This window comes from Epinephelus fuscoguttatus, linkage group LG21 (assembly GCF_011397635.1).
Source record: "Epinephelus fuscoguttatus linkage group LG21, E.fuscoguttatus.final_Chr_v1".
Classification (NCBI taxonomy): Eukaryota; Metazoa; Chordata; class Actinopteri; order Perciformes; family Serranidae; genus Epinephelus; species Epinephelus fuscoguttatus.
This window is the reverse complement of record NC_064772.1, coordinates 38,163,623-38,178,205: the sequence shown is the minus strand read 5'-3', so window position 1 is coordinate 38,178,205 and position 14,583 is coordinate 38,163,623. Positions and strand designations below refer to the sequence as shown.

At 43.4% G+C, this 14,583-nt stretch overlaps 2 protein-coding genes across 3 annotated transcripts in view; one reads left to right on the top strand and one right to left on the bottom strand.

The window, feature by feature from the left end:
- LOC125882019 (uncharacterized) overlaps positions 1-14,583 on the top strand; it is a 212,984-nt gene that overhangs the window by 46,568 nt on the left and 151,833 nt on the right. The gene's annotated exons all lie outside the window — the stretch shown is intronic.
- The window catches only part of cubn (cubilin (intrinsic factor-cobalamin receptor)), an 86,763-nt gene that overhangs the window by 19,902 nt on the left and 52,278 nt on the right, over positions 1-14,583 (bottom strand). Inside the window, exons 40-49 of the mRNA XM_049565429.1 lie at positions 13,116-13,313; positions 12,102-12,248; positions 9,522-9,712; positions 9,101-9,269; positions 7,608-7,782; positions 7,011-7,189; positions 4,730-4,939; positions 4,134-4,274; positions 2,929-3,113; positions 793-964 (exon numbers count right to left, since the gene is read on the bottom strand). Of these exons, the coding sequence (XP_049421386.1) occupies positions 793-964; positions 2,929-3,113; positions 4,134-4,274; positions 4,730-4,939; positions 7,011-7,189; positions 7,608-7,782; positions 9,101-9,269; positions 9,522-9,712; positions 12,102-12,248; positions 13,116-13,313 (1,767 nt within the window). The remainder of the gene's footprint in view (positions 1-792; positions 965-2,928; positions 3,114-4,133; positions 4,275-4,729; positions 4,940-7,010; positions 7,190-7,607; positions 7,783-9,100; positions 9,270-9,521; positions 9,713-12,101; positions 12,249-13,115; positions 13,314-14,583) is intronic.

The following is a 14,583-nucleotide window of genomic DNA, read 5'->3' as shown; positions in this document are numbered from 1 at the left end:
TGGATGAACATGGATGAACATGGATGGACATGGATGAACATGAATGGACATGGAGTGACATGGATGGACATGGATGAACATGGATGAACATGGATGACATGGAGTAACATGGATGAACATGGATGGACATGGATGAACATGGATGGACATGGATGAACATGGATGAACATGGATGGACATGGATGAACATGGATGAACATGGATGAACATGGATGGACATGGAGTGACATGGATGGACATGGATGGACATGGATGGACATGGAGTGACATGGATGGACATGGATGGACATGGATGAACATGGATGAACATGGATGAACATGGATGGACATGGAGTGACATGGATGGACATGGATGGACATGGATGGACATGGAGTGACATGGATGGACATGGATGAACATGGATGAACATGGATGGACATGGATGGACATGGATGGACATGGAGTGACATGGATGGACATGGATGAACATGGATGAACATGGATGGACATGGAGTGACATGGATGGACATGGATGGACATGGAGTAACATGGATGAACATGGATGGACATGGATGGACATGGATGGACATGGATGGACATGGATGGACATGGATGGACATGGAGTAACATGGATGAACATGGATGGACATGGATGGACATGGAGTAACATGGATGAACATGGATGGACATGGATGGACATGGATGAACATGGATGAACATGGAGTGACATGGATGGACATGGATGGACATGCAGCACTGTTATGTGTTTTAATGATTATAAATATGTAGTTCTGTAGTTCGGAGTAACAGACCTGCAGGCTCCTCAGATGAGTAAGAAGCCGTGAAGCCTCCGTTGGACACAGACGCATCGGTGCGGAACACAACCGTCATGGTGTTGCCGGAGGAGCGCACCTGTGTGCCTGCTGGTACTGTACCACAGAATTTCTGCAGGCGAGGGGCATCAACCGCCAACCCGTTCAGTATCTGTAAGACACAGGGGTTACCATGGAGACACAGGGGACACTGAGCCTGTAGCAACATTCTCAGGAGTAGGTCCTCCTGGGGAGTTAAGGCCTTTGCACGCTGAGTCCGAAACAAATCACTGTGCACAGAAACCCTGCACAGTGATACCTTTTATTGATGTAGACGTTGTGAAAAATCACAAAATAAAAAGACACATTTCCTCCTCTGCCACCACCACATTGTCTTCACTGATTTTTGTCCTGTGAAGGATCTGACGGATGCGAAAAACACCAAAAATCGAAGCTGTGCCGAAAATTTTAATGATGGATTAAAGTATCAGACTCAGTGTGCAAATGTGACACAACGTGAGGTCGTATTTATTTTTAGACGTGCGATAATTTTAGACAGAAAAAGTGTGCAAAGGCCAAAGTGTTCTGAGTGTGGGCGTCCATGAGGGAGATCGTACAGAACCATAAGATGCATTATGAGTGAGGACAAACAGTCATGATAAAGTACGACACTATGGGATATCAAACGACAGTTTTAACTGATAACTCCTCATAAAGCATCAGCAGGTCACTGATGATGGAGATCAGACATCGTATCATTCAGTTACCTCAAATAAAAGCTTGAAATATGAACACACATCTGAACTCTTTCAAACATCGTGTTTCTGTGGTCAATGATCTGATATATATAGAATATATATTCCTGCCTCAAGGCATTGTTTGGTCATTTGCTCACTCCAAACTATGCCTCAGGGTGTCACTGGATCAGCTGACTGAAATCACAAAGACACATTTCCCTAAAAACAGCGAGTGATGTCTAACCATGTTAATAGTTTGGGTTTTGAGATTTTGCTCATTTCTGTACGATATCTGTTTCTGCAACCACTTAAACACATTTTAGTCATTTTATCCTTCATAGATTCAGTCACTGAAAATTCAAAATGTTGTAGTCCTGATGTTTTCTATCTGTGTTTTTAATCTTTAAACTAATCCAGTGAGGCTGATTCATGGATCATAAATCAGAGTCAAGGTGACAGGTTGTATAAAATAATGTGTGTGTCATGTTTCCAGCAGTGTGTGACAGGTTTAAGGGCTGATTTACAAGCACACACTTACTGATCATCATCTGAAAAGCTCAACATCTCTCTATTTCTGCTCTCAACAAATAACTAATGTGAGCCAACTAGGATTTGTCCCCAGGTTCATTGTAAACTCTGACTTATCCATGTGACTGTTAAGAAGCAGAAACATAACTTGTTTCTTCATGTGCAACATGTTAGTCTGGAGGTTTAAACTGGTGTCCTCTCACAGAGTTGGTGATTCAAACTAAACTTTCATCTCTGTCAGAGAAAACTGATCTGAGTTCAGACTGTTTACTTACAGCACAGCTACACTCACAGATAACTGAGCCTCCTACCTGCCTGTCAAACACCATCAACCCACAAACCTTCTCCAGTCCGGACTGAGTGGAGTCCTGCGGGGTGAAGCTGTGAAGGCTGCGAGCGGAGCTAGCTGCTAACAGCCACTGCTGCAACTAACAAACTCCACAAATCCATTCAGCAGCTCCACCATCCACAGTCAGACACACACGGCTGATTATTTACTGCTGAGTTACAGCTCACAACTCGCACCAACCCAAACATCCTGGTGCAGACTATTTACTGGAGTTTACGGCCTGTCGCTCATCAGGCATCTGAAGATCATTACAAGCACGGGCGCTCTCGGCTTTCAGTGTCCGACAGTCCACCACCAACATTTCAACAGAGATGAAACATAGATTTTGTCTTAGTTTTTATTATCAAGATCTATTTTTACCTCGTCATCGTCTCAGCATAGTAAAAAGGTCATTGACAAAAACTTTTCTTCATAGTAGTATGACAAGCTTGAAAAAATATATAAATGCAAACTGAATAATGGTTTCACCAACTACATTGCGGTTGACATGCTAAACTGTAAGGAGCGATGAAAAGGACTCACCTCAACGTAGTCATATGCACAGGAAGTCCCAGAATCTTCCAGCCGCAGGTCATTGATGGTGAGTGTGACCCTGCGGCCTGGTGACACCACCAGCTCCCAGCGACACACCCGGCTGTGTGGGTACAGGTTGGGGTAATTGGGGGAGGAGATAGTTCCTGAGGGAGCATCCAGCTCTCCTCCACAGACTGCCGTGGGAGGAAAAGTAAAATGTTCAACATTTATGTATATGACAGCGAATATGAGGCACTTAAATCTGACTCCCTGAAGACTTTTGACTTCTATTAATCGATCGACCTGTCCCAAGTTTCACTTTAGTTATTAAACAGAACAAAATTGTGAAAATACCATGTTTTAATGGTACTGTAGCGCCCCCTGTGGGTAGGATTCTATCACATTTCATGTATTTGTGCAAGGTGGCTCTGTGTCCAACAGTTCCAAATTTGATTCCAGTCTATTTTAGCGAGTTACGGTTGTTAATGTGCATAAGGCCACACCTTCAAAGGTTTGGTAACCAACTGCGGACAAACAGTACGTGATACACATAAATAAACTCATGATTTTATTCGAGGTCATCTGAAGACAATCTTTAAAAGTTTGATGAAGTGTATGATAAATATGTGCCAAGAGATGCAAAAATCAAATTAAATTAATTGTATGAAATGTTTTGGACTTGTTCAGCTTTCCCTTCTGTACAACTTTGCTGAGTTTGGTCACTATGGACTGTCACATTAAAGAGATGTGGCAGTTAAGAAGTAGTAAGGTGGGGTTTCACTAATGGCCACAGGGTGCGCTATTGAGGTGATCCTCCAGTTAGTGGACAACCTGCTCTAACTTCTGAGCCACAACCACACGTGTCACATATGTCATTGTAACCCACATTAAATTGACCAGGTAAGTAAATTCTGGTGATCCCACACTGGTCACTAGAGGGGGCTTTAACAGCGTAAAGCTGGTGGTTCCAACTACTTAGCAGTAGTGATGGCCAAATGAAGCCTCATAAAGCATGTTCTTTATTTTCTGAGCCCACTAGATGGCGCTCATGGTTTAAAGAGAGAGGCTCAAAGAATGGCAATTCAGTGTGCTTTCAACCTTTTGTTGAACAAAAAGTGCCATCTAGTGGGCTCATAGAATAAAGAAAATGCTTCATGTCAATGTTACACAGTTTGTGCAACAATTTTTGTCCAGTATCTTGAAAATGACCGTACCTTCAACGCTGGCTTCAAAGGAGAGACTGAAGCCAGCTGCATTACCGCTGGCGTCACTGACAAACCTGACGTAGGCAAAACTGTCAGACGTGTCCATGGAAGCTGGAAGGTTACTGCCGCAGTGCCGGCCCAGGAGGCGCCCTACAACCACAGCACAACACAGGAAATGTATCTGATAATGTGTGTTACCTCATCGTGTTAGCGTCATAAAGTGGCTAACTCTGCTGTCCTTTCATCCCTCCAGACATATGAACTTTTGCTGGAAAAATAAATGTACAGTATCACTGGTGATGATGTGATGCCACTTAAGACACACGGGTAGATGTGTTCATTCTGAGTGGGGAGTGATCTTCAATGACTCACTTCATTTGGAGTGTTTTTTGCATCACATTCACTCACCACAAACAGCCAATGCACCAATAACACTGAGATAAGCGAGCTAGCAGCACACAGATGGGATGAGTGAAACATTTTCAACTTTTGCAGATGCATCACTGTGAAGCGACTTAAAACACCCAGGCCTGCTGTTATTGTAGAATCTGGTGGTGGCTCTGAAGACACAAAACGATGCTGAAAAGAGCCTCTGGTTGTCTTACCTGAGGCATTGTACTCTCTGATCTCGACATAGTCAGCGGAGCATCCTGAAGTGGTCTGCAGGCTGAAGCTGGTGTAGCTGAGGGTGAGGTAGTGCCCCGTGGGCCCCTCCAGGTACCACTCACAACTGGATCTGTCAGGATAGTTGGATCCTGGAAAGCCAGGGCTGTGGACTGAGCCCCTCTGACCTATGTAGGTACCTCCACATGTTGCTGTGAGGAAATGAAATAAAGTAAGAGCAGGGCCATTAGTGTTGGGCTCTTTTTCCTTTTCAAATGCTGATATGAATTCTAAACTTAACTAAACTTCATTTTCACTGCATCTTTATAACATTTTAAGGTCTGTCATGAAGGATTTAGAGGCAAAACTAAAACTTCTCCTGCCTGCTAAGTGTGTAGGAGACGTATGGTGGCAGACACAAGAACACATATAGCTCTATCTAGGTCCAGTGTTTCGTTTGTCCATCCTGGGCTTCTATAGTTACAACATGCCGAACACCGAGGATAAGGACTCGCTCCATACGTAGATATAAACGAAGACATAAACGTAGATATAATGAAGACATCGTCAAACATCATAAACCATTTCTGCCAATATCATCACCTGCAGAGCCAGAAAACCACTGTTTTAGACGTGCACATGTGTGAGCTCCAGAGGGCGGGATATCTGTCAATCATTTTTCAATGTCGCCAATCAGAGGCTCACGATCCCATGTCTGTCAAACACTTATTAGTTTTTAACTCAGCCAGTCACTTCACAGGAGTGGGAGTAGTCAACATTTCAATTAGCTAGCTATGCTAGCAGTAGCTAGCATCTGCGTATCAACTCCCAGATTGTAATGGAATATGGTGACTTCAGCCACTGCTCGTGTCAGGGTTAGGGCTTCAAGTTACATATTTTCAAACACATCAAAGCAGAACTTCACATCGATTGGCTTCAAGTGTTTGTGTTAGTGTACGTCTACAGGTCACTGTTATGGCCGGTATACACTGTGCGATTTTGGGCTGTCCCAGACGAAAGATGACCATTGTGGGAGAAACGTGGCGATATCTTTGGTTGTGGCTCTAAAACAGTGGTCTTACGTCGCACTGTGAGACAGGTTCAAGGACGGCCGTTGTCAACGTCTTGCGACCAAAGATAACCTGAGATAAAATTTGACAGTGTCAGAAATTTAGGATGACTGTCTCACAGTGTGACAGCTGCTACGACCTACGTCTACTAATCAACCAATAGAAATGCAGCAGGAAATGACGCAATGTTAACCACGACACTGGAGCCAAACCCAAACAAATGATCGCTTGCCATGGAGGTAAAACGAACAAAAAGAAGTGTGTGGAACTCCCAGAAAGAGGAAAGTTTGGTGGAGCTGTGGCAGCAGAAGCCTTGTTGATTTGATGTTTCCTCCAGCTGCTATCATGACCGCCAGAAAAAATGCTGCATGGAAGGAAATTGCGGAGGAACTGCAACTTCCAGGTGAGCAAGCTACCTATGGTGGCGCAGATGGATGACGTACGCTGATGCGGTGCATATTGACGTACATCGTAACCTGCGATTCAGTAGTAAACGGCTATCGTACAATCTGCACACATCAAACTTGACGTCGTACCAAAGTTTATTAGATCCACGTCTCACAGTGTGTCATGCAGTGGTCTTACAAGATTGCTAAAATCGCACAGTGTATAGAGGGCATTAGTCAACTATGTCATAACTAGGACTAAATCCATATCCAAATGTAGAATTATGCCCTCTGGTTGTATGACTCCGCCCACCAGTCCACCCTGTGGTTGTATGACCCCGCCCACCAGTCCACCCTGTGGTTGTATGACTCTGCCCACCAGTCCACCCTGTGGTCGTATGACTCCGCCCACCAGTCCAGTGTCTCTGACAGTCTCCATCCATGTCAGTGAAAACATGGATGCTTCACACACAGAAGATCTATACAATCAGCACAGTTTCAAGATTAGAGTCACCAATTCAGTATCTGACCAAATGTCTCCCCTTCTGTTCCTGAGATATGACGTTAAAACATGATGATGTCACAGTCAAGCTGACCTTTGACCTTTTGACCTTCATTATTTCATCCTGTTAGACATTTGTGTGAAATTTTGTCATAATTAGTGAATGAATTCTTGAGTTTTGCTCAAAAACATGTTTTGTTTTGACCTTTCAAAAACAAAAGTCTGTCAAATTTGAAGATATTCCCATAAGGTGTTATGAAATATTGCATTCATGAGAACGAGACGGTTTTAAGGCCACAGTGGTCTTGACCTTTGGTTTGCCTACCTATGGAGTACTTAGCCTTGAAGCCTTTGTGCGTGACACTGGTGTCAGTGCGAAACCTGAGCAGCATGGAGGAGCCAGTTGAATGTTGGGTAGATGGTCGGGTGTTTCCACAGAGGCGGGAGATTAAATCACTGTTGGAAGTGGAGCCATCACGCAGCTCCAAGTAGTCATACACACAGCTGAGAAATAAAGGAAAGCATTTCTTGAAGCACTGCTAGAAGATGACAGAATATGAAAGTTCAGGTTTAGTAAGAAGGTTCCTCCAACAATGTTGGGTCTATTTTACGTCTCCAAACTCTCACAACCCCACGAGCCAATGAACTGTCAAGACATCAGTTTATCTGTAGGAACACAGGTTGTGCTTAAATCAAACTGATGATCAGTTTCTTTGAGGGGATGAGGTGTACAAATGAATCTCACTGCATCTATCAATAAATCATTGAAAATCATGAAACTTTAGAAAAGAAAAGCAAAGTGAATGAAAAGGACAGTTTGGTTCCAAATACTGTGTGGTAAAAACAAGGCGCACTGACCATACACTAAATCTGAGCGGTGTAAAATAACCAAACAAGCCTGAGGAGAGAGCAGCAGCTGTACCTGGCTGTGGGCTCGATGTAGAATTCATCCTCAAAGTCAATTTGGACAGCTTCTCCATTGGGCACAGTTATGACCCAGATACAGTCACTGTTCTGGGGGTAGTTCTGAGGGTAGTTAGGCGAAGTGACATATCCTGGAGGATCATTATCATTCAGCTCAATGAAGCCTCCACACGCTGCACGAACAGAGAGACAATAACATTATGTTGGATCACTTTGGAACAGACCTGCATTACTCATTTCAGTCCTTCTCCTCACATGTGTGATAGCAAATACTGAATTAAACTTTGTTTGCACACAAGATGTGATAACAACAAGTATATAAAAATATACATGGCAGGGATTGTGCAGGAGAGTAGAGAAACCCGAAGGGGCTCATGGTGAAAACCTCCCCTCTGGAATTTCAAATCTAATCTACAAAGTCAGCACAGCGTTAGTTCAGACAGGACACGATGTCAAGCTCAGCTCACATCCCAGCTACATCAGCTGATCTCCAGCTGATCGATCAGATGATTCCTATCTCTGCAACCATGGCGCCCTATTCAAACTGCTCTGACCTGCCTACTGTTGCTGCTTCCTCTACGAGCTGCTTTGCAACCTGCCTCCACCCCAGCTCCTCCTTTTCATGCTGTGTCTGACTTATCAGTGTCATTTCTGTTTGTCATTGATGCTGCTCTGTTCTGTTCCTGGGGGTCTTTGCTGCTGCTCTCCCTGCCTTAGGCTTTCCATAGATGCACGTGGAGGGGCAGGGAGGTGTGCTCTCTCTGCCCTAGGCCTTCCACATAGGCGTATGGAAAGGCAGAGAGGCCATGCTGCCAAATCTATCTGCAAATGGAAATAAAGTTTTCTTTGACTAAAGTGTTCCTGACTGAACTGTGTTCATCATGGAAGATGCTCCGTACAAATAAAGTTCCACATGACTACCCAGAGGAATATAAACCGTTCAGCATTTAATATTGTCATAGAGACGTTAACATCTTAAATGCCACATTATCTCTAGATCTGATCTACACCTCTTTCGTCTCAATAAAACCGTAGTCTGGTTTATTTTACAGTAAAGTGTGACTGCTGCAAAAAGGAGCAGCTTCTAAACATTAGAGCGAAAAACAAGAAGATGTTAACAAAAGTAAAAGATAAGAAATGTCACCAGTGAATCTCAAGGATAAGTTTTATTCCCTTTTATGTATTATTTATTTATTTATTTACGTATTTATCTTTTTTACTTATTTATCGATTCATTTAGGCTATTTACTTTAATAACATCAGGATAATATTCACAACTGAAGTTGTAATCAGACTTTTCTCCATGGTTTCCAAACATAATGACAACTGCAGAGGGAAGTGTGTCGCTGACACCCTACACCTTGATGCAGGGAGCGTCATTCAGCCGTTAAGGTGAAACAAATGGAGTGACACTCTGAGACGGAGCGGGAGTGGGTAGGATCTGATTTTGGAACGACCCAGAGAAAACAGAAATAAGAGTGGTGGTCATACCCTGACTGTGGGCCTCAAAGGTCAGCTTGAAGCCAGTCGCCTCATTGCTGGCATCAGATACAAAGTGTATAAAGAGGTGGTTGTCAGTGGTCTGGAGGAGGGAGGGCGGACTTGAACCACAGAGACGTCCCCCCAGTAATGGAGATGAACTATCAGGACCGTTCCTGAGCTGTGGAGAAAGCAGCGAGGAAATAATTACTGTGAGTAAGAGAAGAGTGGATCCAAAACCTCAGACAAGAAAAATACATAAAAAACGAAGGAATAAAGTTGTTGAACCTGAGTGTTTTACAACAGAAACAATAGAAACGGAAGAGTTATTTTTGGTTGGACAAATGTTTTATTACTATAATCAATACTTGCAAATATCTTGTGTAACAGAAGAATCAATCAGACATGACTTTGCCATCTCTGTGTTGTTTACCTCCAGGTAGTCTCCTGTGCTGCATCCAGATCCATAGCCCTGAATCTGGAAGGGGCTCTGGAAGCTGACAGAAACCTTAAAGCCAGGCGTCACCATGACATGCCAGCTACAGTCCAGACCAGGCAGGTAGTTCTGGGGGTAGCGGGGACTGTTCAGCACGCCCCTGTCCACATGCAGCAGGCCACCACAACCTTAAAAGACAAGTACTAGGATTATTATCATGTTAATATGATTAGCATCGTTGCGTGGTGTTAGCAGCAGGAGAGCGTGACAGGGATAAGACATGGGCACAAAGGTCCAGCGTTGAATGTCTAATGGAATGATTTAAAGACTGGATGACCAACAACTCTCTCCAGTTAAATGAGAGTTATGTTTTTATCACTCTCCATTTACTATACACTCAGCAGCCACTTTATTAGGTACACCTTGCTGGTGAAAGCTTGGCCCTCCTTTTTAATTCTTGGTGTCACAGGTTCAACAAGGTGCTGGAAACATTCCTCAGAGATGTTGGTCCATACTGACAGGTGGGTGAGAAAGTGTTCGGAGCAGGGAGGAGGACTTTTAAGAGGCTTCAGCAGAAAGTGGCAGAAAGACAAAGAGGCTGGAGAATATTCTCCAAACACTGGATGACAGCGAGTGAATGAAACTGTACCAATAAGATGTTGCAGGGATAATGTTTGTCGTCAGTCTCACGCAGGAGTGAACCAATCTCCCACCCAACACATAATAACATAACTCCAGAAATGAAAGTCATCACAACTTTAAGATATCTGGCAACTGTGCAGCAGTGATGACTGGGGTCTGTCAGCAAACAATGACAGCACTTTCACAGTCTTACATTGTGATGCGCATCATTTCATTTCCACACCGGGTGTCCTCAGCTCGCAGGCTCTCAAAAGGACAACCAATCACATCTGTTAAAAGACTGAGTCATACCAACCACACCTCCTCACTAAGGTCACTCTCTGTCCCTTATTGTTCACAGTTGCTCTGAGGGTTTTCTTTAATCACTGACTTAGTATTCCCAGAGTGTTTGTGAATATGGCTCCAGGAGTCCCAGCTTCCACCGTTCCTTTTGCACTGTTCAACCACTGGGGGGCACAGCCTTCACACATCTGAGCACTGCTGATATCTTCAATATCTCCAAATCACGAGGAGAGAAGAAACGAGGAAATATGTCTCAAGACAAATGAGACGTCTCTTCCTCTGAAGAGTCACGTGAAGCGACATCTGTTTGTGATGACGGCGGCGGCAGCTGATCACAGCTGGGTCAGCTGCCAGGAGGCTTTATCAACAGCTGTCTGTGTCTGCACACACAGAATGTTACGTACACAGTTCTCACTAACAGAGCAGCAGTGTTTTCTCTCTCTCTAACAATCAGCTGCACGTGATCAACAACCTGCGTTCTGTATTTATAATCTGTGCTGTGTCCTGCTCAGAGTCACACAGTGTCTTTATATGATTCATTCATTATTTACATCTGTATTTATTGATATTCTGATTGTGAGTTCATCATTTAATATAATTAATTTAATTTAGCTTAATTTAATATGATCATGTGTCTTTGAACACTGGAAATAATTTATTAGGTCAAATGTTTCAGGGAAAATTAAAATGTTGCTCAGGAATGATCAGCCTGAGAGTGACTGAATGGAAATGACAGACAGACAGATTTTGAACTCGATGAATCAGAAAACAAATCAAATATCAAACTTGTCAGTGACACACTGAGTTTAATCTCTTCACTCTGTATGAAACTGATGCATCAGATCAGTCCGATCAGCTGTCCAATCAATAACTGATATCCAATCAGGGGGTAAAACACCTCTGCTAAGGCTGCACTGGTGTATCCTCTCTTCCTTCTCTTCTGAACGCCTCCTCTCTCCTCAACTCCTCCCAGCGCATTTAACAAATCAAGACGTCCTCAATCGATTTCCTGGTCAAGTGATGGAGGATAGAGGGGTCAAGGAGTCGAGGAGTCAAGGAAGGATATCAGGATGAAGCCCTGGAGTCTCACTTATGCTTCACATAGCTTGAAAGATAATTGGGACCCTGGTCTACAAACATGTTGGACACTGGTGATGTAGAAGGCAAGATACTGAACTAAAGCTTGATTTAATAATAATCCTCATCACACATTTCATTTGTTAAGCCACATATTTATCTGTTTAAATGCTAAATACGAGTAGATACGGTAGATGAGAAGACGACTGCCACTGTCATGCCTGTATGGTAAATATAAAGACACCACCTGGAAGTAAAAACACTGGTCTGGCTTTTTTTTTTTCCCAAAGGTACTTAAATCGACCTCCAGGCACCTCTACAGCTGACTGATGAATGTGTTTTATCTTGGACAAAATATTCAGTGTAAAGGTAGCTCTTAAGAGGGGGTTATGTGTTGTACTGTTTTGGCCAGGACCAGTAAATTCCTCCTGATTTGTAGATTAGTTTGTCAGTCCACACAGTTGGACAGACCTCCAACCAAAACAATGCTGCTCCTGATCTGACTGACGCTTCCTGGCAGCTCTGGAGTTTTATGATTAGAATACTGAGACGTTTCATTTGCCGCTGCTGTAATACCTCTGGAGTAGGAGGCGTTGAAGCCTCGGCCACTAATGCTGCTGTCTGAGGAGAAGTGGATGAACATGGAGTCGCCTGTTGAGTGGAGAGAAGCTGGAGGATCTCGACCACACACAGTGGCCAACATGGGGGAGAGGCTGCTCGCACCTGAGAACACACACACACACACACACACACACACACACACACACACACACAGAAGGTAATCACAGGATGTACAGAGGAGCAAACAGGCCTCACTCCGCAGTGTGCTGCTGTCATTGAATTTGACATTCATTCAGGTTGGTTCTTGTCTGTCATGGTAATGGGAGCAATCATCAAAGGCTCGGGGATTTCAGGTGTTTCTGCTCTTCTGGGATGCTATTGTTTACCTTCGTCTGTACCTCTGGTGCATCTGAGTGCCACAAACTTTCTAACAGGATAACAACTTTTGTGTACTTGTACTTTTTTATTTTCAGATGAAGTAATTTTACTTTTACTAAAGTAATTTTGAGCAGTATTAAATTTACATTTTAAACATCTGTTACAGAGTAAAAGCAAAAGTCACATGATAACCTGTAGGAGTGAAACAAAAGAAAGATATTAAATTTCACTGTGACAACTTTGACCATCACTTTAGTTTTTATATGACACACACTTTTAGTAATGACTTTAAAAATATAGATTCATTTGGAGCGGATTATGTGAAGGTCATATATTCTAATCCTCACTTCCTGTGGGCTACAGCAACACTAAACCCCTGAGCTTGCCTGAGAAGGACTAAATGCACAAAGCTGCTATTTTGAAATATCCCATGGAGAGAGACTCTCACTGCAGCCTGTTCTATTTTGTTGTGACAATGTGGGCGTGCAGCCTTGTTCTGTGGACGATAAACCAGGTGCAGACTTCCATCTGTGTCACCGCTGATGAGGAAATACAGCAGTTCCTTCATTTTTCATAAGGTCCTAAAAATGTAAAATCCAAAGGCTTTTCATCACTGTCTCATCCTGTGGGGTGCCGTAACACATGGCTTACCGTCTCTGATGACAAGGCTGTCAAAGTAGCAGTTGGAGAACTCCTCTATGTCCAGAGACAAGAGGTTCAACTCTACAGTTGAGTCTGGGGAACGAATCAACCAGGTACACTCCTGGTCAGGAGGGTAGCTTTCAGGCCAGCCAGGAGAGAAGAGGAAACCAGGAGTGTCCCCTGTCATCAGCATTCCACCGCATGCACCTGAGATACACACACACAGGTTCAATCAGATGGTGCACACACTAAACTGAACTAGAATGACCACCATGTGGTTGTATGACTCCGCCCACCAGTCCACCCTGTGGTTGTATGACTCCGCCCACCAGTCCAGTGTCTCTGACAGTCTCCATCCATGTCAGTGAAAACATGGATGCTTCACACACAGAAGATCTATACAATCAGCACAGTTTCAAGATTAGAGTCACCAATTCAGTATCTGACCAAATGTCTCCCCTTCTGTTCCTGAGATATGACGTTAAAACATGATGATGTCACAGTCAAGCTGACCTTTGACCTTTTGACCTTCATTATTTTATCCTGTTAGACATTTGTGTCAAGTTTGGTAACAATAAGCAGATGAATTCTTGAGTTATGGCCAAAACATGTATTGTGAGGTCACAGTGACCTTTGACCTTTGAAAACAAAATTCTAATCAGTTTATTTTTCAGTCTAAATGGACGTTTGTGTCAAATTAGAAGACATTTCCTGAAAGCATTCTTGAGAGATTACGTTCATCGGAATTTAACAAGTAAAAGTTCACAGTGACCAAGTTCCCTCAAAGCGTTCTTAGGGTATCGTTCTTCCCGTTCATGAGAATGGGGTGGACTACCAGAAAGTACAATGTCTCTGGCTACAACTATCGGCAGTGCGGAGGCATTACAAGTACGACCATGGTATCCTGGAGAGTGGCCACAAAATAAACCCGGACACAAACATGAATTAATAATGAATGGACTAATGAACACAACAGAAACACTGCAGTGAACTCAGACAGATAATCTGATGAGCAACTGCAAATTATGCAAAACAGTCATAAACAAAAAGTTCCTGGATGCAGAGACAGACCATGACGGAACATCCAACTGTTTATTGTTCCCAGTGCACTGACAGGTGAAGTGAATGACGTCAATCATTTCTTTACAATGCAATGTTGTGCTGGGAAACCTTTGGTCCTGGCGTTCATGTGGGTGCTCCCTCGTTCCTCTTAGAGTGCAGTCTCAGTGTGCTGGACCTGGGATGACACCGTCGCTATATATACGTGTGTGTGTGTGTGTGTGTGTGTGTATCAGATCTTTATTTCGCAAGCAGGATGAAAGCCAATCTTGAAAACATATTCAAGTCCTGAGCTTCACATTAGGAGTACCTAGGAATTAGCACCAACTATCAAAACACTGACTGACTTTGAGTACGAGGCTGACATTAATAAGGTACAAGTTAAGCCTGTGCTAACCTGCTTGTTCAAATCTACCTC